Source organism: Calonectris borealis, unplaced genomic scaffold (genome assembly GCF_964195595.1).
Source record: "Calonectris borealis unplaced genomic scaffold, bCalBor7.hap1.2 HAP1_SCAFFOLD_170, whole genome shotgun sequence".
Classification (NCBI taxonomy): domain Eukaryota; kingdom Metazoa; phylum Chordata; class Aves; order Procellariiformes; family Procellariidae; genus Calonectris; species Calonectris borealis.
The window spans coordinates 65022-90351 of NW_027441556.1; the positions used below are offsets into that span (position 1 = coordinate 65022).

The 25330-nt window shown below is 41.9% G+C and overlaps 1 protein-coding gene across 5 annotated transcripts in view; it reads left to right on the top strand.

Moving 5' to 3' along the window:
- Positions 1–25330, top strand: part of FAM149A (family with sequence similarity 149 member A) — a 48546-nt gene that overhangs the window by 1587 nt on the left and 21629 nt on the right. For 3 of the 5 annotated variants that reach the window (XM_075139351.1, XM_075139353.1, XM_075139352.1), the window contains exons 2-4: positions 18765–18875; positions 21927–22059; positions 23541–23683. In XM_075139351.1, the coding sequence (XP_074995452.1) occupies positions 18765–18875; positions 21927–22059; positions 23541–23683 (387 nt within the window). Of the gene's footprint in view, positions 1–56; positions 1013–16196; positions 16260–18764; positions 18876–21926; positions 22060–23540; positions 23684–25330 lie in introns of those variants that run through there. The other 2 variants (XM_075139349.1, XM_075139350.1) reach the window with 2 other exon arrangements.

Below are 25330 nucleotides of genomic sequence, written 5' to 3' on the forward strand. Positions count from 1 at the left end.
CATGCCACCTGCCATATTCTGAGTTGACACAATGTTTGCCCTGTCCATAATACAGTGTTCCCATGCTGCTGCTGGCATCACCACTCCTCTCCATCCAGACAGACAACCCTGTGTTGCAAAGCTGGCCCAGTATTTGCCCCAGCCCCTCCTCGGGTGCCTCCTACTGCCTGGTATTTGTGACAAAAGAGAGAATGGTCTTTGATCCTGACACCCTCTACTGCTCTCTAAGCTGCCTGAGATTGTTGGTAGCATCTTTGCACGCCGGCTGTTTCTCCTCGCAGCTCCCTTCTGCGGTTGCCTGACATGGTGTAAAAAGGTGTACTGGATTGGGTCGATCTCGTTCCCCGTTTATGTTAAACCCTTTCTCCGCGCAGACGCGTGCACCGCCCAAAGGAAAGATGCGGTGGCGCCATGCGACCATGGCAAACGGGGTTGGTTTCTGCCCTTTAATATTAGGTGGGATTTTAATTAAAGGAAAATGCCAGGCTTTATTTCCTTAACTCACGGGCTGCAACAGGTCGCTGCCCTACGCTTCCATATGACTCGGGTGCGTCGGCTGATGGCGGCTCGCTCGCAGGCTTTTTGGAGCCCGCCGAGGGCGGTGCGTGCCTCGGCGGGGTTTGTTTAGCCTAGCAACGCCGGCGGGGCCGGGCAGGAGGCGGCGGGCAGCCCCGGCCGGGCTTGCGGCGGCGGGAAGGGGCTGCCGCCCAGCCGCCATGAAGGTGGCGGCGCTGGACCTGGGCGCCCTCCTGGCCAAGCTGCGCCCCAGCCCCCGCGCTCCGCCGCCCCCCAGCCCGCGCCCCCCGTCCGGCGGGGGCTGCGCCCCGGGCACGGCGGTGCCGCCGGGGGGAGCGGGCGGCCGCCCCCCGCGCCCGGCAGCCGCCGCGGCGGAGAAGGAGCCCGGGGGGCGGGCGGGCGCCAAGGGCCTGCTCATCACCCTGCCCGACATCGGGGAGGAGGCGGCGGCGGAGAGCGACGGCGAGGAGGTGGCCCGCAGCCCGCGGCGCCCCGCGTGAGTGCTCGCCCCCTAAACCTGGGGGGGTGGAGGCTGTGCGCCCCTCTCTCCTGTGGGGTTCCCCCCCACCAGCCTTTTCCGCCTGTGCGTGTCCTGAGAGGTCACGCTGGAGGTTCCTTCCCCCAGGGGTATGCTAGAGGTAGGAAAGAGCAGAAGCGATGATTCGCACGAGAGCCGTTTTCGGCGCCTGTAAGAAGCAAAGAGCTGGACTGTGCTGGCGGGCGGCTGTATGTCGGGGGAACGGAGGTCAGAGCCCGGCCCCGCATGGGCGGAAGAAAACTGCCCCGTCCTGGGGAACAACGCCCCAGGCTTGTAGGAGAGGCTGAGCAGGGAGAGCAGCCGAAGTCCAGGCGGAGCGCAGGGAGTGAGCTTGAGTGGGGATCGTAAAGATACCACATGCAGGTGCACGAGTTGTATCAAAATCTGTCCCGAAGTTGCAGCTGTGCATCAGCTGAAAGCACACGTTTCAGTCACTGCCGTGTAAAAATCTAAAGTGTCGATAATGGCTATGAAACGTTGTTTGGATGCTTCTGCCTTTAATCTTCAAGTTCAACCTTGACAACGTTTAGGTTTTGCTGAAGATAAAGAAACCTGTTAAGTATGTGTGCTGTAGGATTCAACTGGTGATATTCTGCTGAAGCAAAGGTATAGTAAAGCAGAAAGTGGTTTCTTAGCATATGTAAAGCAGAAGAGCTTACTAAAGCTAGTAATAGTTGTATTACTGTATTGGTGGAGTATTTTGTACTCAAAAAAAGGCTACTGTATATATTACATGAACATCTATAATTGCTGCCTCTGTAGTACTAAACTATGCTAGTCTGATATTACTGACAATCAGAAAAACACTTAATATTTTGTCAGATGTCAGTGGGAATTAATATATTTTGAAAAGTTAAGTTTTTAACTTTTTAGGACTGAAATCTCTTTAGTACTCTGTTAAACTTTCAGATGGGTTTTAGAACTCTACTTTTAGTTTGGTTTCCATGTAGCATAATATTTAAATAATAGTTCTCTGGCTTTCTGATCAGTCTCTAGCTATTCCCTGGCAGAGAAATTGTGCTTCTTGCCCAGCGTCCACGGTCATTAGAGTAGGTATGTTAGAAAGTAGGCACCTATTTAGTCCTTTTGGAATTGGTTTATGGGCCTGATGTCTGTGAATGTGGTTGATCTGTTTTTGAATGTGCTGGTCCTGTTTGTTTCTGTAAGTTTTAGTAGCAACAATGTCTTGAAAGTCTCTTACTCTTACCCCAGTATGTCTTTCTTGAGACGCAGGGACGAGAACTGCGCACAGTATTCTGTTTGTGGACACGATAAGGTTTTACGCAGCAGCAAAGTGATGTTTTTCATTTCTGTCTCAATATCCTCCTTGATGTGGACCAGTGTTTTGTTGGTGGCTTTAGTTGTCACTGTATATTGAATCCATGATGACTCCAGGATTGCTGTCTGAACTGTAACTGCCAGTCCTAATGTCAGCATCATGTAAAGGTGCTTTAGATTGTTTTTTCCTGGATAACCATTGACAATGCATATTTGCAAATACATACTTTTATCTAGATATTTATGAATTTATTTTAACAAATAGGAAATGAATTGAAATATTATAATTGCCATGTAACTAAGCTTTGTAACACTGTGAAAATAACACAAGTAGGAACACAAACCCTCCCTGATACACTTCTTTTATTTCCCCCTACTCCCATCTAATGCGTTTGCTTTTGTTTCGGAATAAATTGTAAGCTCTTTCAGGCTTAAACATTTTCTGCATTTGTGTAGAATAGTAGCCTTTCTGGAATAGGGAGGTTAATCTGGTTTGAAGTGTATTGACAGAGTTCTGTTTAGAAGGTATTTGATGATTTATATAAACAATACTGGAACCAAATCAGTGTTGTTTGTCTATAATTTCTCAGTAGTTTTTTCTTTTTTTTTTTAGTACCAAAAATAAAGCCAAGTATAATGCTGTATGAGCCGGTATTCCTGTTGAAGGGCTGATGACTTTTATCATTAAAAAAACCAAAAGGATGAAACTCACTTTAAGACAAACTAATTGGTTGTATTGGGATGAAGAGTAAACCCTATTACACTAAAACTGGTTGTGTGCAGCAAAATGTTTATTTTTGCTTGCTATTGAAACACTTCTAACTGATATCCCCTAATTATCCCCTACTGTTATACTTTTGTATGCATGGTGGCATTTCAAATATTTTATTCATAGCAGTCAAGCTTATTCTGATAAGGTATCATCTGTCTTCAAAAAAACAAAACCAAACCAGAAAGATGTAGAAGAAGGAATAAGATACAGCACTTTGACAAGGAAAGTCTATACCTGCACATTAGCATTTTTTAATTAGATGGTTCCACTTAAGCTTTTAGGAGAGGCATCTTAATTAAATATTGAAAACGTTAGTTTTCCTTGCTTAGAGTTCAGATTTGAATTTGTGAGTTACAGAATATGATATTATTGATAGTTACACATAGGAAGCTTTTACTTATGCAAATGAAGTTCCTCTCTGACATGTTTTGTTCCTGTTTAAAATGTTTCAGAAGACATTGCCAATGGCCAGTGTACTTTCATCAATAGCAATTTAGAATCATAGAATAGTTTAGGTTGGAAGGGACCTTTAAAGGTCATCTAGTCCAACCCCCCTGCAATGAGCAGGGACATCTTCAACTAAATCAGGTTGCTCAGAGCCACGTCCAACCCGACCTGGAATGTTTCCAGGGATGGGGCATCTACGACCTCTCTGGGTAATCTGTTCTAGTGTTTCACCACCCTCGTTGTGAAAAATTTCTTCCTTACATCTAGTCTAAATCTACCCTCTTTTAGTTTAAAACCATTCCCCCTTGTGCTGTTGCAACAGGCCCTGCTAAAAAGTCTGTCCCCATCTTTCTTCTAAGCCCCCTTTAAGTACTGAAAGGCCGCAATAAGGTCTCCCCGGAGCCTTCTCTTCTCCAGGCTGAATAACCCCAACTCTCTCAGCCTTTCCTCATAGGCGAGGCGTTTCATCCCTCTGATCATTTTTGTGGCCCTCCTCTGGACCCGCTCCAACTTGTCCACGTCTCTCCTGTGCTGAGGGCTCCAGAGCTGGACGCAGTACTCCAGGTGGGGTCTCACCAGAGCAGAGTAGAGGGGCAGAATCACCTCCCTCGACCTGCTGTCCACGCTTCTTTTGGTGCAGCCCAGGATACAGTTGGCCTTCTGGGCTGCGAGCGCACATTGCTGGTTCATGTCCATTTAACTAGGAGTAGTTGGTTAATAAATGAAAGGATCCATTTTATGTCTTACTATTTTTTTCTTAGGTGCTGACAAGTTGATAGCAATCAAAATACCCTGAGAGTGCAAAATAGTGAACGTCTAGCACTGATTTCTTCCTATCTTTCCCAGGTACTTTGGGAGAATTTTCTGAGCTCTGCAACTACCAACAACTGGTCCTAATACTGTGTAGGGCTAAACCGTAGCAGCACTTTGTAGGATTTTACATTTACTGTTTATTTACATAGTGATTTCTTATCCTTCTAATCAAATTGAAGGAGCGGTAATGAATACATCTCTTTTTCTTCAAATAGAGGAAAAAAAAATCCATTTTTATTACTTTGTTTGAAAAAATATATTCTGCTATATAAGATCATGAAAATACCTGGGAGGATAATAAGATGCCTTGTGCTAAGCTTACCACAATATGCTGGTGACACCAAGCGTAGATTCCTTTTTTAAGAAACGTCGTTATTGCTATCCTAACATGTTGCAATAACTAGAGGAGATAACAGCCCTTAGCTGATCTAAGGGTAAATTGGGCAAGGCTTAAGTTATGTTGTTTAGGAGTGGGTAATATTTTGTAGAAATTAATTGCACTGCTCCCCATTTTCAGGATAGTTCTAACACGTGGAAAACGTGTTTGTGAACTTGGTATGAGAAGGGTAGCTTTATCTGCGATGTAAAAATGTCACTATCTACTGCTAGCTTTTATTTCTCAGTAGCTCAAGCTTTGGCCTTCAAAATGATTAACTTTGAAAATGTGGGTATAAGTAACTTGATGAGCTGCAGAAGATGGAAACTCAGATTTCCTGTCTCCTGTTTTAACCACTGAAAGCAATAGATCTCTTTCACGCTGCAATGCATACTAACCTAGATAAAGCATTGCAGTGTTACTTAGCTGCTCATTTCTATTGTTGTACTGATCTGAAAGAATAAATGTAGTAACGTGGTGGTTTGCCGTGGTCTATTTTTTTCATTGCAAATAAGTGCAAAAGAGCTTAGAGGTAAATTGTAATTTTACATGGTACTATCGAAGTCCATGTTCCTCTAGATGGATGGAAGTAAAAATAATTCCTAGCATTTTATAATATTATATGTAAGATAAGGTTTTTGGTAAAGTCTTATGAAGTTTCCAGCAAGTAGCTAATCAGCTAGAGAAATGTCAAAAAAAAAAAAGCTAAAACCAAAGAATCCCAATTTTCCTCAAAGTTCTTTTAGTGCTTTCAGATGCTAAGAACTTACTCTTGTGTACCTTTAATATTAGTCTGTGTCGTTTATAGAAAACGAAGGTGGTATTTTTACAACCAGGCATTTTATTTCTGATCCAGTGGTCGGTGAGCGGGACTAGCATTAGCCATGGAAAGGAGAAGAGGATGGGACCTGGGCCCTTGTTGTTACACCTCACTGTGACTGTGAATTCCTCTAAAATCTTGTGAGTTGGGGGCTAGAAATGCATTCTACTTTATAATGTCTATAATGTTTTTTTTATTGCTCGTCAGCGTGCAATTGTTTGTGGGGTTACACTTTTTAGTTTTGCTTTGGCCCATAGTGGCACCAGTATTTTTTTTCTGCAATATTTCTGATAAGATAGAAGGTTGTTGGATCCTGCAGTAGTTTGTTGGAAGTTCGTGGTCTTTTCAGTGGTGAAATAGCTCCTGTCAGCTTGATCAAGTTCTAAAGGATTTAGAGATTTCCTGTCTTCACAAAACACTGAACTTGGGACTGAATGAACCAGTCTTTTCTAGCTGTTGCCAGAATCTTGTTGGAAAATTTTAGAAGTGGTGTGTGTACTTGTGCATGTGTATACATGTAGGCTATATGGGTAATAGGGGTGAGGATTTCTGTACTGTTTTGACTCCTTCACTTGAAAACACATCTGTGTAATGTACACAAGTTGACACACAGATTATTTTTACCAGATAATTTCTTCTGAAAGGGAAGTCTTAAGTGACCAATATAGGAAGCAATTGCTAAAAATATTTTTTTTCCCTTACCCTTGTATTTTTTACAAAAGCACATTCTAAATAGTTCTTAGAAGCTCTGGAACTATGCGAGGATTAACGTGTAAAGCTTTTTAGCATTTCTGCTAAAAATATGTATACGCACACTTTATACCCCATTCAGAGAGCCTGGAATGCTTTTATTCTATAAACTGTAAGGGATAAATCCTTAATAGTATGCTTTAAACAGTGCAATGAAATATCTGGCAATGAGACAGTTTAACAATCTCTGAGAATATCGTTACAATGTTTTCATCCAGACATCTTCATAGTGAGGCAAAATGAAACACAGCATTCAGTTGTATGGTCAGCAAATAACTGTCCATTGGTAAATAAAACAGAAGCACATATGAAAGCGTTTCACAATTTTAGTAGATTAAAAATATGGGATTACATATGTGAAAGTTGAACAAGTTCTACCTCAATAACCTGTACTTGTCACTCACTAAAATGTGTCCCAACTACCTAAGCGGTGCAGAAGTAAAACATTAAATAATGCATAGCTGCTGAGATGGAATACAAGCAAGCCATGTGTACAGATTTAGAGAGTATGTGTTTAGAGTTCAACATATATTTACAAAGTATGTCTAGTTTGTAACCAAGGAAAACACATTCTGGTAAAAATACTTAATGTGACCAATTGCCCAAAGTCATACTGATTGACTACTTTAATATTTTTAATGACATGACTGTATTCCAACGCTTTACAAAAAGCATACTTGGAACTTTAATTTTCTTCACCAAAATGTAAATTCTTGTAGATTTTTTATTACAGCTTATTATGCTACAAGGGGTAATACAGAACTAAAACATGACATAAAGAACCCAAACCTTTTGTCTTGCTTTCTATTTTACAGCCTCTTTCTAGAGGCTTTCATGTTCTCTCCATTGTTTTCATCTCCTTTTCTGTTATTCCCCCTCTTCCTCCTGCTCATTGCCTTTCACAATACTTTCTGAATGAGTGATAGCTTTTACATCCTTACTGTTCCCGCTCCTGGCTAGGTGTGTTGAACTCCTAATAGTCTTCAAAATACGTCGTCTTTTGGCCATGTAGCTTCTTCTGAATAGATTGGTTACTGTCTTTCTATCTACTATCTAAAACCATCTTCTTATCTCAACAGTCACCAGAGGTTTTAATGCATTGTTCAACACTTGAACATGATTTTGGTTTCTTTATTATCTTTCCATAACGTGAAATTAAAGTGTACATAATTTTCCCCCCCTATGTTAAGAAGAAATGCCTTTGTCTGTTGACCTGTTTATGGACACACAGCTTGAACGCTGCTGTGCATGTGTATTCAGTTCATAGGTGCTAACGTGAGGAGAAAGCTGGTTAGCTGCTGGGTGACGTAGTGGCATCATGTCCCACAGGCTGCAACCAGCGAGGAATAGAGGATTAGCACAGTGACTCGATGGCTGCTCTTAATAATCAGAAAGTGTTAGTATGCATGAGGGATTTCTTATGGATGTGCAGCAGGAGATTACCTAACTGAACACTGTCCATCATCAGCATGCAATACCTCTGCTCTGGCTGACACGCCTCTATTTCAGCATATTTAGATAGTGAGCACTCGTGCTTTAAAATGTGTGAAATATGCTCTTTAATGCCTCCTGATACGAAAAAAAAACATTGAAATAAGGACATGCTGCTCTGGGAACTTACCGAAAGATTGATTATACTTGAGATAAGTGCTGGAAGAGGTGTGTACCCGTACTGGCAGCGTTTCAGTTGTATCCTTGTTTTTGTTGCTAATGGCTACAGAATTGGAGGGAGAGGCTTCTGGAGTGTAATGTTTTGGCAGAATATTGGAGCACTTGCTGAAGTTTGATACCGAGTATTACTGGCAATGTAGCAGATGAATTAGTGTATTGAACATTATCTGGAAGTTTAAGTGAATAAAAGTGAAAGTACAGTTTTCATTGTGTGAAAAGCAGACTAGATGCAGTAGCTATATATATATATATTTTTTTTTTTTTAACATTATAAACTCAATGTCTTGATCTCACCGAAAAATTTTGTAAGGTATTTAAAACAGAGTCTTAAACAACTTCATTGCTTGAAATGAAAGTTTTTCTGAGCTCTTTGATGTTATGCTGATGAAAGAAGTCTGTTATGAAAAGATATTAACTGAATTTTCAAACGTATATCAGTGACAAATATATAAAGGGAAAGTCTTGTGGACCACTTGCAAATGTTTTGTTAGGGTGCTACTCCCTCCCTCCCTGTCTGTTCACAGACACTTGATCCTGCAGCAGTACATATCTCCTATCAGATCCAAAGAAACAAAGCACCTTCTCTAAGACACTAATTAGCATTCTTTATTATTGCAGTTAATTAAAATGATAGTATTTTTCTTAATTCATAATTTATATTAAAAAGTCAGATTTACTTCTATAAATAGAAGAGGTACTTAATATGCATATCTTGTTCTCAGAAATTGTTTGTATTTCCTAGAACCAACTATTATAGTTGTGTTTCCATTTTCACAATGAACTAAAATTAAAAGTAGATAAAAAATATATAATACTCAGCAAGCTCATGCCATCTTAAAGGCTTTATAATTTTGAAATATATTCAAAATTTGTAGAAGAATAAATTTACTATATACATACAGTTTAAAGAACTAAGCCTAGCTTTAAAATCAAAACAGTTTGTTGTTACTCTGTCCTGTAAAGATAGGAGCAGAACTCAACGCAGATCATGGTGGCAAAAGCCTTAAATCTATTTCAGGATTCAATATGAAAATGCCTAATATTAGACATTGCACTTAAGTCTGTGTAGTACAAATATCCACCTAGAATGCTGTGTTGTATGTACAGGGTATTATTCTTAGAATCATAGAATATCTCAATTTGGAAGGGACCCATAAGGATCATCAAGTCCAACTCCCTCGCAGGACTACCTAAAACTAAACCATATGACTAAGAGCATCGTCCAGGTGCTCATTGGACTCTGATAGGCTCGGTGCCATGACCACTTCCCTGGGAAGCCTGTTCCACCGACCTGCGACTGACCTTCTCAGTGAAGAACCTTTTCCTAATGTCCGATCTGAACTTCCCCTGACGCAGCTTCATACCATTTCCATGTGTCCTATCGCTGGTCACCAGAGAGAGGACATCAGCACCTCCCCCTCCACTGCCCACCTTGTGGCAGACTGTGATGAGGTCACTCCTCAGCCTTCTCTTCTCCAAGCTGAACAAACCAAGTGACTTCAGCCACTTGTAAGTCTTGCCCTCGAGACCTTTCACCATCTTGGTCGCCCTCCTCTGGACACGCTCTGATAGTTTGATGTCCTCCTCATATTGAGGCACCCAAAACTGCACACGGTACTTAAGGTGGGCCTTCACCAGTGCAGTGTAGAGTCTTATTTGTGTGATGGCCTTTTTTTCCCTTATTCCACCTCTTCAGAAGTACCCCTGAAGATGCAGGAGGATACTATATGTGCACTGCTATATGTGTTGTCAGTGGTTTAAAAGAAAGTTATGTTCACTTATTTTTGATTTTTCTTCCCTCCAGATGCAATATCAAGTGGAGACCTTAACCCTAAGGAGAAGCAGCTCTTGGGTAAAAGAGGTGATTTTGAGTGCAGCTAGTGAACGCTGTGTGCAGAAGGCTGCCACAGAGGACTAACAAGTTGTAGAAGGTGATGCGGGAAAGTACCAAGGAACCTCTGTGCTCTGGGATTCAGGTTCTGAGACAACCTGTTGCTACTTGGAGGCAAAGAGAAATAGTGGTTCCGAGCTGCAGTGGGGTCTTCTGCTGGCCAAGATTTTTTTTTTTTCCCCTCTAGCCATTATGCAATTGCTACCCAAAACTGAGTTATAAGACCAAATCATGAAGGATTTGATCATAAGATCAATCTTGGAGGCCATTTGCCTACCTAGACCATAGTCATTGCAGTGTTATCATGAGATAATGAGGATGTGTATTGATCAGCTACGTTGCACTGATAAGCAATGATATTCCTTTGACAAAGTCTTTCAAGGTTACCTCCTTTCTGGAGCTGAAGGCAGTGTATTCTAAAGCTATCTTCTTTTAGAACCAAGCATGGCTTTTATGATTATTTAGGAAAAGATTTTTTTTAGCTACATACGAAGAACTTTACATTGTGGCAAATTATGCTAATTTGGTCAGATCAAAAAGATTGTCACCTGAAAATTCACTAAAAGTTCAACTGTATGAATGCTCCCAAGGTCGTCTAATCATCAAAGCATCAGTAACCCGTATATAGATTCAAAGATAGTAAGTGCCATTTCTGAAAAAGGAAGGGCCCAATCGAGTGGTACAATAAAAGGCTAACAGTAGAAAAACTCTGTAAAGGTTATTATTTTCAACCTTCAGATGAAGTCAATACTTCCTTGAACAATGAGCAAGATGACTGAAAGTACTGAAATGCTTTTGACAATGCTCGTTAATAGGTAAGAGAGCAAAATGAAAAACATCTCTGGGTCTGGAGTGACACTGATCAACAAAGACGTGTGCTGACATTTTTTGCTGTGTATCTCTGCTAGCTGTCAAATCTGCTACACAGCCTCTGGCATGTTCAGTAATGATAATGATAAAGATGATATGTTGCTGGAAGCGTAGAAGGTAAATGTTTGCTATACCTCCTTCCACGGCAGACTTTTTTTCCTCCCTCATTGAGCCATGTCATTTCTAAGCAAACAGGCAAAATGGATATTATAGCTGTCTTAAAATAATTTTCTGCCGAATGCTACATGAAAGATCTATTAAATTTCTCATGATTCTGCTTCATTTGCTGTGTACCTACTGGGATTACCTCAGCTAAACTATTCCAGAGATGACTTTTCAAGATATACCATAATTGTCTTAACTTTGAGAAAGCTGAAGAATTAGGGATTGTAAGCAGGAACACGCATTGTTGTCAACTACCTTGATTTCCTTTGTAATGCCGCAATAAGTAATTAAAGGCTGAGCCAAACTGAGTGCTTTCAACAGTTGTGAAAGTCACTGGATCTGTCTCATAAAAGGTCCAGACTGCTGAAGGAAGCATTTGGTGCTGTTGTATTAACCACACGTAAGTATGCTCAGCCCTGAGCACTGTTGCTACAGCAGGGTCTTCAGATATACCTCCTCTAGGATCTGCCAACGATGTTCAGTACTGTCTGTCATACTTGGCAATTTGTGGTCACTGAAGTTGTTACAAGAGGGTGGAAGTGCTCTTATCTTCTTAAAGGTCCTCTGAGTCTGTCTGAAAAAAATAAGTAAATAAACATCTGTCTTGTCAAGCAATGCAGGGTCAACTGCAACCAAGTTGGACAGATGACTACCTCACCTAGGTGGAAGAGGGTGTGTGTATTTCCTATGAGCTTTGTACTTTCTGTGGTATAAAGTTCAACTACAATGCTGCATTGCATGCCTGGAATACTGTTCGTCATTGATGCAGAAAGCAGCTGGGGGACATGTGGAAGGGCCCTTTTGTGCAGTGACGATAACTCAGTGTCGTTTGTAATGAAGTTTATGTGTTCTGCTCTGTGAATAAGATAGTGACCAGGAGTGGTCTATTCACTCCCATGAAACTGCTCCAGGTGGGCACTGTGTTGCCAGTAACCCTTTACAGAGGAATATTTAAGCAGGGTGGATTTGTGGAGTAACAACTTCTGTTCATTATATCGCTTCAAAGAAGAATAAGAAATAGGCTCCCATGGTAATTGTCCCAAACCAGTGTAACAAAGGATGGTGTGATTTCAAAATCAATTTCTTCCCACAGATGTATACGTTTATGCTAAAGAGACCTTTTTTTTTTAATAGTCTCACTCATATCAAAGTTTTCTATAAATCTGTCATAGAAATAATAGTTATCTCTTGGTTTTACAAACTAAGCATGGGATGGAACAACCAGCAGAAAGTGAGAATATGAATGAAATTAATAATGTCAGATTTTAAGATAAAGCATGTCATGTTATGAGAGTATGATGTATTTAGTATATTTACATTTGTTACAAATCATGCTTCCAAAATAGAAAAGAATATGTAAAGAAGATGGGAGATCTGAGAAAATGAATTCTCTTAGACAACAAGGCAGCAGCTTTATTAGAGATCAGGATATTATACGTTGTTGGCAATGGAGCAGTGTATAATAAATATTTTTATCAGAGGCTGTGGCTACAAAATAGATGTCTACTCATCTGTTAGAGAGGTCTCATGTACATGTACAATAGCTAGTAAAGTTAGTGTTTTTCTCTGTTCATTGACTTTTCTAAACTCCTCTGGTTGAATGCCTTTTGGCATCTCCTTTTATAACACTCTCCAGTTCCAAATTAGGGTGGTGGAAGTAGTAGTAGTAATAATAATAATAATATACTCCTTCTCAATTAATTATCCATAAAATTATCATTGCCTTGGTGGGAAGAGAGGAAGAAAGGCGTTGGTTTAGAGTAATGCAGTTGCTATTGTGTTTTTTCCTATTAACGTTTTTTGTATAACTTGGTGGCAGTGTGTGAGGGCTGACCAGTGACTATTTCTTGCAGTTGCAATGACAAACAAGCCTTCCAAAAAGCAAAAAGGTTACACAAAATCTAACTTTTTAGTTAGTAGTCTCAGTCTTTACACTAAGTGAATGTAGGAAAATGTGGGATATGAGCTTAAGAGTGGATAAACGAAAATAATATATTTAGGGGAATAATAATCAAAACCTACCTTACATAATGCTGACCTCAAAACTAGCAGTTATGTTTCAAATCAGCTGTGAAAATAATCTGCTACTGATGAAATCATACATCCTGTCCCCCTTCAGAACTGTGACCTCACATACCACCTTCCAGCTCTTTGTCTTCAAAACCCCATGTAATGGCTTGTGCATCTTATGCTAGGTCTCTTCCTTCACATCCTCATCTTCCTTTTTTTCAATTAATCTCAAAACATTTCTCCTTCCATATTCATCAGTTCTCTTGCCTTTGTGTTGTCTTAAGCCTGCAACTTCTCTTTTAAAATTTCTGTTATGCCTTCATATCAAGCCCTTCATGTGTGGTGGGACATATTTTTCCTGACTTGTAATAGGAAAGGAAAGCCGAAGCTCTAATTTTTTTTTTTTTTTAAATTTCAGCTTTTTGTCCATACGGGCTCACTTTTTCTTCTTGTTTAGTCTATTTTTCCTTGTATCTGATGCCCCCTTCTTTTCTTCTTAATGTAGACCAAAGGGCTCTCTTACCTCTGTATAGCATTCTGAGGTTGATGGTATAAATGCTTCTGGAGCACAGTTCGACCTCTAAATGCAACTGTGAAACTTCTGGGCTTATTATATTTATCCCATTTTGATCTAAGCAGCTAGGCAAATTTTGTGTATTGCTTCAGGAAAGAGGGGAGAAAAATCAAACGTTTTGTGTATGTCTTGCAATGAATACATAAATGTAAGATCGACCAAATTTAAGACTCTTTTCCTGCCCACAAGGCTCTAGCCCCCCCATGCCTCTTTACAATAAACAAATAAAAAACAAAGATCTTGAAATTTGACTGAAGACACAAGCTGCTTCAATTGCTCAGGCCTTCTCTCGTCCTGTTTTGCGTTCTTATTTTGCTCTATTTCAGTCACGATCCTTTTTTCACATCATTCAAACTCACGAGCAGCCTTATATTTTCCTTTGTTTTGACACAGTTTTGTTTGAGACTATTATTTTCTCGCCTGTAAGGAAATGTAGTGACTTAGAGCAGTCTGAAATAAACAGCACGTCCAACGGTTTGATTGAGGTTAATTCAGCCTAGTATAGAATTATTTTTGTGCATTGGCTCTGTGCTGTGAATGTTGTTTTTAAAGGAAACAAATTACACGCAGTAGAACCAGTTTAAACACACTTCATTGTTATGTTATGTGCCTATTTATTAATAAACTGTTATTGGAAATGCCTGTCCCACGAGATTTGGGGATTTAGAGAAAAGATCACAGGGTTTCTTTCTTCTTTTTGCTTTCAGTTGTCTGCGCTGTGAATGTGCTTCTTTTCACTTTTTCAGCTAGAAGAGGCTATCCCATGTGCTAACGTGTTCCCCTACTGAAACCTTTTGTTGAGCTGAAGTAACAGCCAGTGCTGCCTTCAATGTTTTGTGCAAACTGGAGTTCTGCCACTGTGGAAATGCCTTTTTTTCTTTTTTTAATGTTTTGAAGTGTAAGTTGTAAGGCATATTGAAGGGGGAGGAAGCTGAGGTGACCACGGCAGTCAGCTGGGGCACAGACAATTACTGTGGATATCAGTCTTCCTCGCGGTAGAGATTTTGTAGCATAATTAGTTATGTAACGTCCATAATCGTTACCCTTGACACAAGGGTTAAAAAAAAAGTGATTGATGACTTTGTATCTGCATTTTTGCTTGCCATTCTCTGCTGCTTGCATATGTGAACATGAGGAGTCTGCAAATACGCATTGTCCCTGGACTGATAGTGTAAATCTCTGCTGCAAAGCTTGCCTGCTCGGACTTTATGTAGGGGTGTGTGGTCTTGGCCCTTTGTTAGGCAGTGTGTTGCCTTTCTTCTAATCTGTTCTGGCAGATTAGAAAATAGAAAAAAAAAGCAAAAGACTCTTAACGACTATTTTTGTACATGTGTGATCTTTAGGACAGAAGTGACCAAAACTAGATGATAGCGAAATCCTTTTAGAGCCTGCATAGCATTACAGCATTCAGTTCCCTTAGCTCAAAACAGGGTTTCAGGATACATAGTTTGAAATAAGATATAGAAAATCTTCAGGTTTCTGCCAGGTTTCAGGGAAATAATTTGCTTCATGTTCTAAATATTCTTGGAAGTGCAACTGTAGTTCTGTTTTGTGAGATTTACAGTGTTCTGTTTGTAAAAGTTGCATTCCATGAACATATATACGTGCAGTATTTAGAGTTAATGTTGTGTTTTCTTAACCTGGACATGTTCTAGATCTTCAGCTGTTTGTTGGATACATGTAGCTTGACAAAGAATTATGCTTTTTTCTGTGTGTGAGATTTCAGATAAACCTACTCTTACAGAAGAATGACTGCTAAAGGCAAGGAGAGCTGTTACAACACATGTAAAAGTAAAATCTTAATGTTTCACTGGATCAGAAGAATGTGGACTTTTTTAAAAACTATGTTTGGCAAGAATTCTTTAAATGTCAGAGGAAAAATGCATAGTCGTTTTCCATACACTTTTCTTAGCGTGTAGTGTTTTTTTTGGTTATGAAACTTTAAATATCATATAAATGCTGCCGTTTGTTTTCCGGAAGCGAGAGGTTTCACAGACCATACTTTTCCAGTCTTAATTTTCAGGATTTTTAATGTTGCCTTTCTTCTTCTTTCCCAGTAAGAATACTCATTTTCTTCTTGCTTACGAACAGATGTACTTCCTCCTCTGAGAGAGGCTTTTAGCAAAATACATAGACACCAGAATTTATATAGTGGAGCTAGAGGTGAATGGTCTAGTGTGAATCTGCAGCTGACAGCCTGTACTCTGCCCTGTCACCCGTGCTCCGGGAGAGCGATGATTTGCACAGGGATGGTTTGGAGGATAACTCAATTAATTAACAAGGAAAATTGTTATTCAGTTGTCCAGCACCGCGTAACTTTTTATCTATAAAGGCAAGGGAAACCCTCCCTGGGCAGAAGGGCCCTAAACGAGCCTTTTTTGGCTGTGTGTTCAGAGGCGGGGGAGATACGCACCCCTCCCGTTCAGGCTGAGGCTTACTTTTGCGGGCGCCCTTTTGCGTCGGGAGCCCTGGGGGAGCCCAGCCCTTGCCCCGGGGCGCGGGGGTGCCGCTGCAGAGCCACCCCGGCGCTGCCCGCCCGCGGGCCGAGGGCAGGGCGGGGGGCGAGGCGCTGCGGGGCGGGCGCTGCCGGGCCGCCGCCGTCTCCTCGTCCTCTTCCTCCTCGCCGCCCTGCAGCGGCCGGGGGCGGTGCGAGGGGCCGCCCGGGGGCCTGCGCCGCGCTGCGCCGCCCCCGACCCCCCCATGCGCAGGGCGCGGGGCGCCGGCCCGCCGGGCGGCTGCTGCAGCGGCCAGGGGCTCCTCGTCGTGGGGTGAGTGTGGGCGGCCGGACCGGGGGGGCTGCGCCCTGGTTCTTGCCTGGTTGCGGGGGGCTGCAGCCTGCCGCAGGGAGGGGGCCGGGGCCGGCTTGCTAACCCTCCCCGGGCGGCTGAAGCACTGGCGGTGTAGGCGGACAGCGTTATTATTTTGTACGTCATCGTTTAATGCCTGCAATTGCAGAGACTTTCATTAGGGCTGGAGAGCAGTCGGGAGCGGGCTGCTGCAGTCCCCGGTGTTCGCTTGCCAGCGCTGGGGAAGTGTGCTACGGATGTGCTGGGAGGGTTTTTTCCTTTCGTTTTGTTTTATTACAGTCGTTTCCTGGCTTACCTTCTAATGGTACCTGGCCACCTTCTAATGTGGTCCAAGGAGTCAGGAGGAGTAGTACCACTGCACGCAGTAGAACGATGTAGCAGAAACACTTTTTTGCTCCACCTTGCATCATGTACTATGCCATTAAGTGTAATGCATATGCTTTGTTTCACAGAGAAAGTTTGTGAAATTTTATTGGTGGTATTTCTGTTTTTTCATGTTTGTAGGTTCAGGTTTCCTTCAAAGCCACAAAAAGCTTCCACCTGGGGTTCCTTGAGAAGTCAGAAAGCCTTATAGATACAGGAGATTCAATCAGTGTAGTTAGCTTAGGTTGCTAAAAGTCTGTCGAGTAAATGAAGCACCTGGAATACAGGAGGAAAGGGTTCTTGCACAGGCAAGTAACTACAGTGGGAAACAAGAGGGTAGCAGTAAATGGTTTCCTCCTCCAGTGGTGTTTCATAGGGATCTGTCCAGGGCAGTTCAAGCTGTTTGACCAGATAAAGGGGTGAGCAGTGAAGTGAGAAGGCTTGGTGGTGATATTAAGCTATGGAAAAATACTAAGGACAAGGGTCAGCTATGAAAAAATATCGAGAAAGGTCTTATAAGACTATCTGAGCAGTAACAGGGCAAATGAAATGGCAGAGAGGGATGTACGTGAACAGAAGGAACCAGCTTTCCATGTAGAAGATGGACTGTGAGCTCTCTGTTATTGCCTGGGAGGTAGATCTTGGTGTTATGACAAAATGAAGTTTTCATGGGACTGAACTGTACCACTTTTCATAGGGCCTCTTGGTTCTGACAGTGGCCAAAAGCAGATGCCTAGGGAAGAGGGAGGAAATTCAAAGCAAACACGTAGAGATACTGTCCACTGCTGTTGTACCAGCCTCCAAGGATTTGCAATTCAAGGTCTTCCCTGATGTTTAAACTTGTGGTAGGTTTTTGGTGGCTTATTAGCCAAGGCATAGGAGTAGGATGTGTGATGTGTGTGTATCTTTGTAATCTGTATAAAGGCAAGATAAATATCAGAAAGGATAGGAAGAAGGCAGAGCAATCCTAACTATTGCAGGGCCAACCTACAGTTCTTGGCTAAAGAAATCAAGAAAATTCTTGAACTGTGAGCTGTTTTCTTACAGTTACTCATTCACAAATGTACTTTGATGCAATCGTGCTGCTATTCATGGTTATAACCTGAGGATTTTATGGGATGAAAATAGAAACTTCCACAGATGAAGTAATCTCTTGCTGTAAAAGTGTTTCTGAGGAACACTTTAACACAACCATATATTCTGAAGAGGTTGGTTTACGTATTAATGATAGAACTTAGAGGGATTATAGAAATGTATGATTATAAACACTTTCTGTTTAAAAAAAAAAAGCCTTTTCCTTCATTAAAAGGTATTCTTTTAAGGCTAGCAATAAAAGTGCAGGCATTCCTCTGTCTTGCTCTATCTGTGGTTTGTAAGAGATGGTTTTAAAGTTTGAGCATGTGTTCAGGAATTTGGAGAACCAAAAAAGACAGGTTCTAGCATTTCTTATGCTGGAAAGGCATAATACTAGAAAGTTTGTGGCTTGGTTTTTAAGATAGCGTTAAGGAGTCCTTGGTACTGGAAGAACTGATGCTTTGTGGCCTGTAAATATATTGAGAAAATTCCCATGTTTCCTGATACACTAATATCTCGGATCCCTTAAAACAGCCAAGTTGAGAGTTCATAGTTTTAGTAAAGACCACTGTTTGCTTGGCACCATATCTGTAACTTCTTTTTATGCAGAGAGACATCTGAGAAAATGGACTCTATGTTAATGATTGAACAGAAACACATAGCTAAATAACTACTGTATGGACAATTACTGGTTTGTGCCTTTGCTCTATTCCTGCAATAGTGAGGTGCTGCTGCGTTTTGTGTGCTTCGTGCAAGTTTTAAAGTGCAAAATTGAAGGAGGATGCCTGTGGGGTAAAATAAATCTCAAATTAAATGTACATTTTTCTGAAAAATACTTTTGTAAATAAGGTAAATAAAAACTATTTTAAAACAAGGTAGTTTGTTTCAAGCAAATGTTTGCGTTGATGGATAGGATTGAAAAAAAATTCAACAGAGTTGTTGTCATCTTTTTTTTTTTTTTTCCTCTCCAGTGGAGGTGTCAGTTAACCATATTTAATATTATGGAATGATGTGTTTCTGTGTTTATAGGAAGGGACTGTCCAGAGGTTCTGCGAATCAATGTCTTTCTGGAAAAAGTGGAGAATCTCTTCCAGCAGTATTTGAGAGAAATGTGCAGGAAGCCATCGACAATTATACTTGGTATGCATTCACTTCTGAAATAGTACTTCAGTAACGGACTCTTGGCTTAAATAGATCTTTCAAGATTGGTATTCATTTTCACTAGTCATGCTTCTAGTCATTCTCACAGATGAAAACTGTTGCAGGATATAATGCAGGATATAAATTGACCTAACCCACTGTTTAGAGGGTTTGAACTTTACTCCTGGTTTGTGTTATGGATTTGCATATTTTTAGAGCATAGTGAAGGGCACTGATTAAGCCTGGGAGGGAAGTCAGACTTCATGGTTAAATGCAAATAATGCTCACCAGCGTTGCACCTCAGTTAACTTTCAAGAAATTTCATTCCAGTTGGCACTGGTTAGGATTTGCCTGGCCTGCACATCTGACTGCCCTTGCTTTCACTGCATCCCAGGGTAGATGGTAGCTGGCAGGGACCAGCTAGAGCTTTCTGAGCGCTGGAATCCCAGAGCTCAAGGTTTAAAGTGCACCAGGTCTAACAGCATAAAAGACATTGTGTATGGATATGTAACTCAGTGCTATTCGAAACATTTGTAGAGATGTTATGCTCCGTTTTGCATGATTTTCTTGTGATAGCTTCTAATAGAGTTAAAGAAGGCTTATGTTATCTTTAATGTATAGTTTTGATGTGCCCTTTAGCTGAACTGGGGAAATCAAAATAATTGTTAGAGGTGGAAGTGCTTGGTACGTGTGTGGATATATATGTGTGGATATATTCTAGAGTCCACTTACAGTTGCAGTAATATACATATATATAAAAGCATAACATTGTAGACGGAATTGCCTTTAAGGCAGTAAATGGTACAAACAGGAGCATGTACTGGTTGCACTCTACTTAAAAAACGTACATTTGCAACTCTTCACATCATAGAATCATAGAATCATAGAATCATACAGGTTGGAAAAGACCTCTAAGATCATCGTGTCCAACCGTCAACCCAACACCACCATGCCCACTACACCATGTCCCTAAGGGCCTCATCTACACGTCTTTTAAATACCTCCAGGGATGGTGACTCAACCACTTCCCTGGGCAGCCTGTTCCAAGGCCTGACCACTCTTTCAGTAAAGAAATTTTTCCTAATGTTCAATCTAAACCTCCCTTGGCGCAACTTGAGGCCATTTCCTCTTGTCCTATCGCTAGTTACTTGGGAGAAGAGACCGACCCCCACCTCGCTACAACCTCCTTTCAGGTAGTTGTAGAGCGCGATGAGGTCTCCCCTCAGCCTCCTCTTCTCCAGACTAAACAACCCCAGTTCCCTCAGCCGCTCCCCATAAGACTTGTGCTCCAGGCCCTTCACCAGCTTCGTTGCCCTCCTCTGGACACGCTCCAGCACCTCCATGTCCTTCTTGTAGTGAGGGGCCCAAAACTGAACACAGTATTCGAGGTGCGGCCTCACCAGGGCCGAGTACAGGGGCACGATCACCTCCCTGCTCCTGCTGGCCACACTATTTCTGATACAGGCCAGGATGCCATTGGCCTTCTTGGCCACCTGGGCACACTGCCGGCTCATGTTCAGCCGGCTGTCAACCAGCACCCCCAGGTCCTTTTCCTCTGGGCAGCTTTCCAGCCACTCTTCCCCAAGCCTGTAGCGTTGCCTGGGGTTGTTGTGGCCGAAGGGCAGGACCCGGCACTTGGCCTTGTTGAACCTCATACAGTTGGCCTCGGCCCATCGATCCAGCCTGTCCAGGTCCCTCTGCAGAGCCTTCCTACCCTCCAGCAGATCAACACTCCCGCCCAGCTTGGTGTCATCTGCAAACTTACTGAGGGAGCACTCGATCCCCTCGTCCAGATCATTGATGAAGATATTGAACAGGACCGGCCCCAGTACTGAGCCCTGGGGAACACCGCTCGTGACCGGCCGCCAACTGGATTTAACTCCGTTCACCACAACTCTCTGGGCTCGGCCGTCCAGCCAGTTTTTTACCCAGCGAAGAGTGCACCTGTCTAGGCCGTGAGCCGCCAGCTTCTCTAGGAGAATGCTGTGGGAGACAGTGTCAAAGGCCTTACTGAAGTCCAAGTAGACCACATCCACAGCCTTTCCCTCATCCACTAGGCGGGTCACCTGGTCATAGAAGGAGATCAGGTTGGTCAAGCAGGACCTGCCTTCCATGAACCCCTGCTGGCTGGGCCTGATCCCCTGGTTGTCCCGGACATGGCTCGTGAGCGCCCTCAAAACCAACCGCTCCATGATCTTCCCCGGCACCGAGGTCAGGCTGACCGGTCTGTAGTTCCCCGGATCCTCCCTCCGGCCCTTCTTGTAGATGGGCGTCACATTGGCAAGCCTCCAGTCGTCCGGGACCTCCCCAGTTAACCAGGACTGCTGGTAAATGATGGAGAGCGGCTCGGCAAGCTCTTCCGCCAGCTCCCTCAGTACCCTCGGGTGGATCCCATCTGGCCCCATAGACTTGTGAACATCCAGGTGGCATAGCAGGTCATGAACTTCATCCTCTTGAATTATGGGGGGTTTATCCTGCTCGTCATCCCTGTCTTCCAGCTCAGGGGGCTGAGTACCCTGAGGATAACCACTCTGACTACTAAAGACTGAGGCAAAGTAGGTGTTGAGTATCTCAGCCTTTTCCTCGTCCTTGGTGGCAACGTTCCCCCCCGCATCCAATAGAGGAGGGAGATTCTTCTTGGCTCTCCTTTTGTCATTAACATACTTATAAAAGCATTTTTTGTTGTCTCTCACGACAGTGGCCAGGTTGAGTTCTAGCCGGGCTTTTGCCTTTCTAATTTCCTCTCTGCACGACCTAACGCGATCCCTGTACTCTTCCTGAGTTGCCTGACCCTTCCTCCACAAGTGATAAACTCTCCTTTTTTCCCTGAGTCCCAGCCAGAGCTCCCCGTTCAGCCAGGCCGGTCGCCTTCCCCGCCCGTTCTTTTTGTGGCACATGTGGCACATCGACTCTTAACAGCATGTCCTGAAAACCTTGCATCCAACAGGAATATGTAATCACTGTCCATTTATGTGATCAGTTGTGTTATTTTTAAAATGTTTAAACAGAAAACCATTGTGTTCTTCATTTTAATTTGTCTTCTTTTCACAGTGAAACGCTTTCATCACTTTCATCTAGTGGTCGTACAACACCCACAGAGCTGAATAATTCTTGGTCTGGAATAAACAGCTATACTACTGGTTTGTCTACTGAAAGAAGTTCGGTTTACTCCTGGAGGGATGATGTACGTCACAGAAACTTTACAGTACACTTTATCTAAATATTGTAGAATAGATTAATTTTTACAGAAAATGGACATGCAGCACATCCTGTAGGAGAAGTTAACCACTTTTATTCATTATAGCCTAATGATTAAGTATATTAATTGAATTTTTAAAAAAATAGTTCTGTTTGCAAGTTGATATCAGTGCAGCTGATGTGTAACAAAGGAAAATGGAATAAAAATATGAAATGATGAAATTTGGGGAAAACAAACCTATTTTGCCAACGAAGGTAGACTTAGATTTCTGAGTCCAAGGGAGTGATATAATATGTGTTTTCAAATACTGCATAATGCAGGCAGTGTTTAAATTGAACTATTCTCAATGTTTTGAGTCATAAAGTACATTCATGAGCATGCATGTAAATGTCCCAGTCTGAGTAAATATTTAGCTCTTACCTAAGCTCAGTTCTGTTTCGTAGATGATGCAGAGAGAGGTTAAGCCTGTTAGGGAGGCTGACCTCTGAGGCATGCTTGGTGCAGGCTGGCAGCGTTGAATAAATCCAAAAGCATTGCGGTCACTGCCACTTTCATTTTAAAAAGCCATCCATGGCTGGTAGTGGTAGTTCTGCTGTACCTTTTGTACAATATCCTAACTTTTAGCGTACTGACATCTGTCACTTCCAGCCCTCCAGGAGAAAGCCTGACCCTGGATCATACAATAACTTGGGTGAGAGTTATTTTCCCACTCCTTTTTGGTGTGATCCCTTCTGTAGCCTGAAGTGGTTGGGGCACTCAGCTGGAAGTGAACAGATGTGATTTGGGCACCAAGTATTACCACTTTTTTCTGTGTTTCAGAGTGTCTAATATAAATGGCCAAATATTATTATGAACAGCTGAGGAACCCTCAGCTAAGTGCTCGTTTCCACATCCCTGGATAAAGTCAGGCTCTTCCCTGCTACCTTCATAAGCCCCCGCACTTGCCCATTTCTGGTTGTACTGAGTTGTCGCTTCAGTGAAGATGTGTGGAAGGCCATATCTCACACTGAGGGTTGTTTCCTAAGGACCAGACTATGTCATACAGATGGAAGGTGTCCCCTCTTGGCCCTCTTAGCTGTTTTACTCAGAAAGGAAAAGCGCTGCTCAAAAGAGCAGGGAGCTTTGGTGCCATGGGTCACAGAGGTGCAATGTGCATGCTGCACTCCATGTTGGAGCAGGGAGGGAGCCAGGAGTCCAGACATCTTATAACTGGTGTTTTCTGTTGGCTAATCCTAGAGAGCTAGTTCCTTTTTGCTAAATCACCTTGCTCAGGCCAACTACCTAGTTTGTTTTTTTTTTTTGCACTGCACCATATAAATTGTGTCTCCAAAGTAGGCCGTCTGAAAATCCATTCTGAGATGCTCAGCCAAATTGGTCCAAGTTGTCCTGTTCTTTAAATATTGTGGGGTTTTTAATATGAATATGTATGCATATTTGCTAACAACTATTAATTTTATAATATGTAGGAATTTGATAAAGCCAACACACAGAGAGTGCATCAGTTATTTTGGGAGATTGATGAAATGCTGTTCGAAGGAAAAGTGACCTCCCAAACTCAGAGCCTGCAGGCAGAATGTACAGACTGGGTTGAACAATTTCCTCATCTAAGGTAAGGAAATTTCTTGCTGGTACTAGTTTTAACCAGTTATCACTCTAATTTGAATTTTTGGGGTACCCACATGTGAATTGCTCCTGATGTATGGCACCAGTAACACCTTTGCATTTAAATCTGGATCTCTGGGACTGAGCTGTGCCATAGTTACGCAGTAAGTTTGGGTGGTGATGCACTAGCAGCTAATGCTCTTTATTTTGCTTAATACAATGATTGTAGACAAAGATATTTTAGCAGGGTGTAATGAGAAAATAATAATGAATCATTTTCATAATTACTTTTTCTAAATAAAGAACACATCTTGTAATGAATTTTTTTTTTTTTTACTGTAAGTGAAGACATACTGTGAAATTCCAAGAAATTCCGTGTTAATTCTGTTACTAAGTCTTCTATAAAGAAATGAAAAATGAAGGCGACCGCATGTTTCACATATACTGCACAGCCATAATGTCTTCCTAGGCTATGTAAATCAATGTAAAACAGTGTGTGATATTAACCCGACAATAACTAGTTGGAACAGGTATGAGGATGCATACATGATTAATGAGAATTGTTTTGCATAGATATGCAAAATGTCTAGGCAGCCTGATGACCGCTTCTTACAACACAGGGGACAGAAGTCAGTGTTGCACTGCGTTGTACTGTCCTGCCTTCATAAATGATGGCATGTCATTCTTAGTGAGATGTTGTGGCTCTAAGCTATTCTAAACATAGACCTGCATATATCTGTCTTCTAGTCAATAGTTTGTTAACACCGTTAAAAAGAACGTTGTCAATAATTGTGATATGCTTTCAATGCTTTTAGATAATTTGCAGAGGCTTGTTACTAGTGAGTATAAACTAAAATCAACTAACAAAGCTTGTCACACTTTGTCAGGAACAAGAGAGAACTGTTAAATAAAACTGAGGCAATTTTCACTAGCGTTAAGGCATGCTTTGCCTTTTTTAGATACTGTAAAAATTAATAGAACATTCATAAAATGGAGACAGGTTTTAGTGCTGTGTAATTAACTCAAAATATTAAGTCATTTCACTATATTTTCAGAGTATTTTTACTAAGTAGAATTTTTTTAAGTAAGCGAGTCCCCGTACTTACGATTTTCTGATTCAAATCTAGTGCTGGCAATACCAACCAAGTCCAAGAGGTTGAAAGCGAACTGAAGAAATCTGGGAGCTCTATGTCATTTGGTACTAAGGGATGTGGTACATCCTGTGGTTTAAGAAGAAAAAAAAAAATTTTCATTATTAAGCTTAAACGTTAAAACTCAGTTTGTGTTGACTAGTTACTCAAAAGAATAACTTCTGGGATGCCAGATTTATTTCTGAGAGTTGTGCTTCAAAGAGCTCGCTGGCTGTCCTTTTTTTCGATTTGTAGAATAGCTATGTCGATATATGAATACTCAGCATAGCATGTGAGAATAAATATACTTGAGAACTGTCATCAATAAGTGTCCTGGTTTCGGCTGGGATAGAGTTAAATTTCTTCCTAGTGCTGTGTTTTGGATTTAGTATGAGGAGAATGTTGATAACACACTGATGTTTTCAGTTGTTGCTCAGTACCTTGTCAAGAACAACTATGCTCTGCTACCAAACTAGACTGGGAGGGAGCACAGCCAGGACGGCTAGCCCAGCTGGCTAACAGGG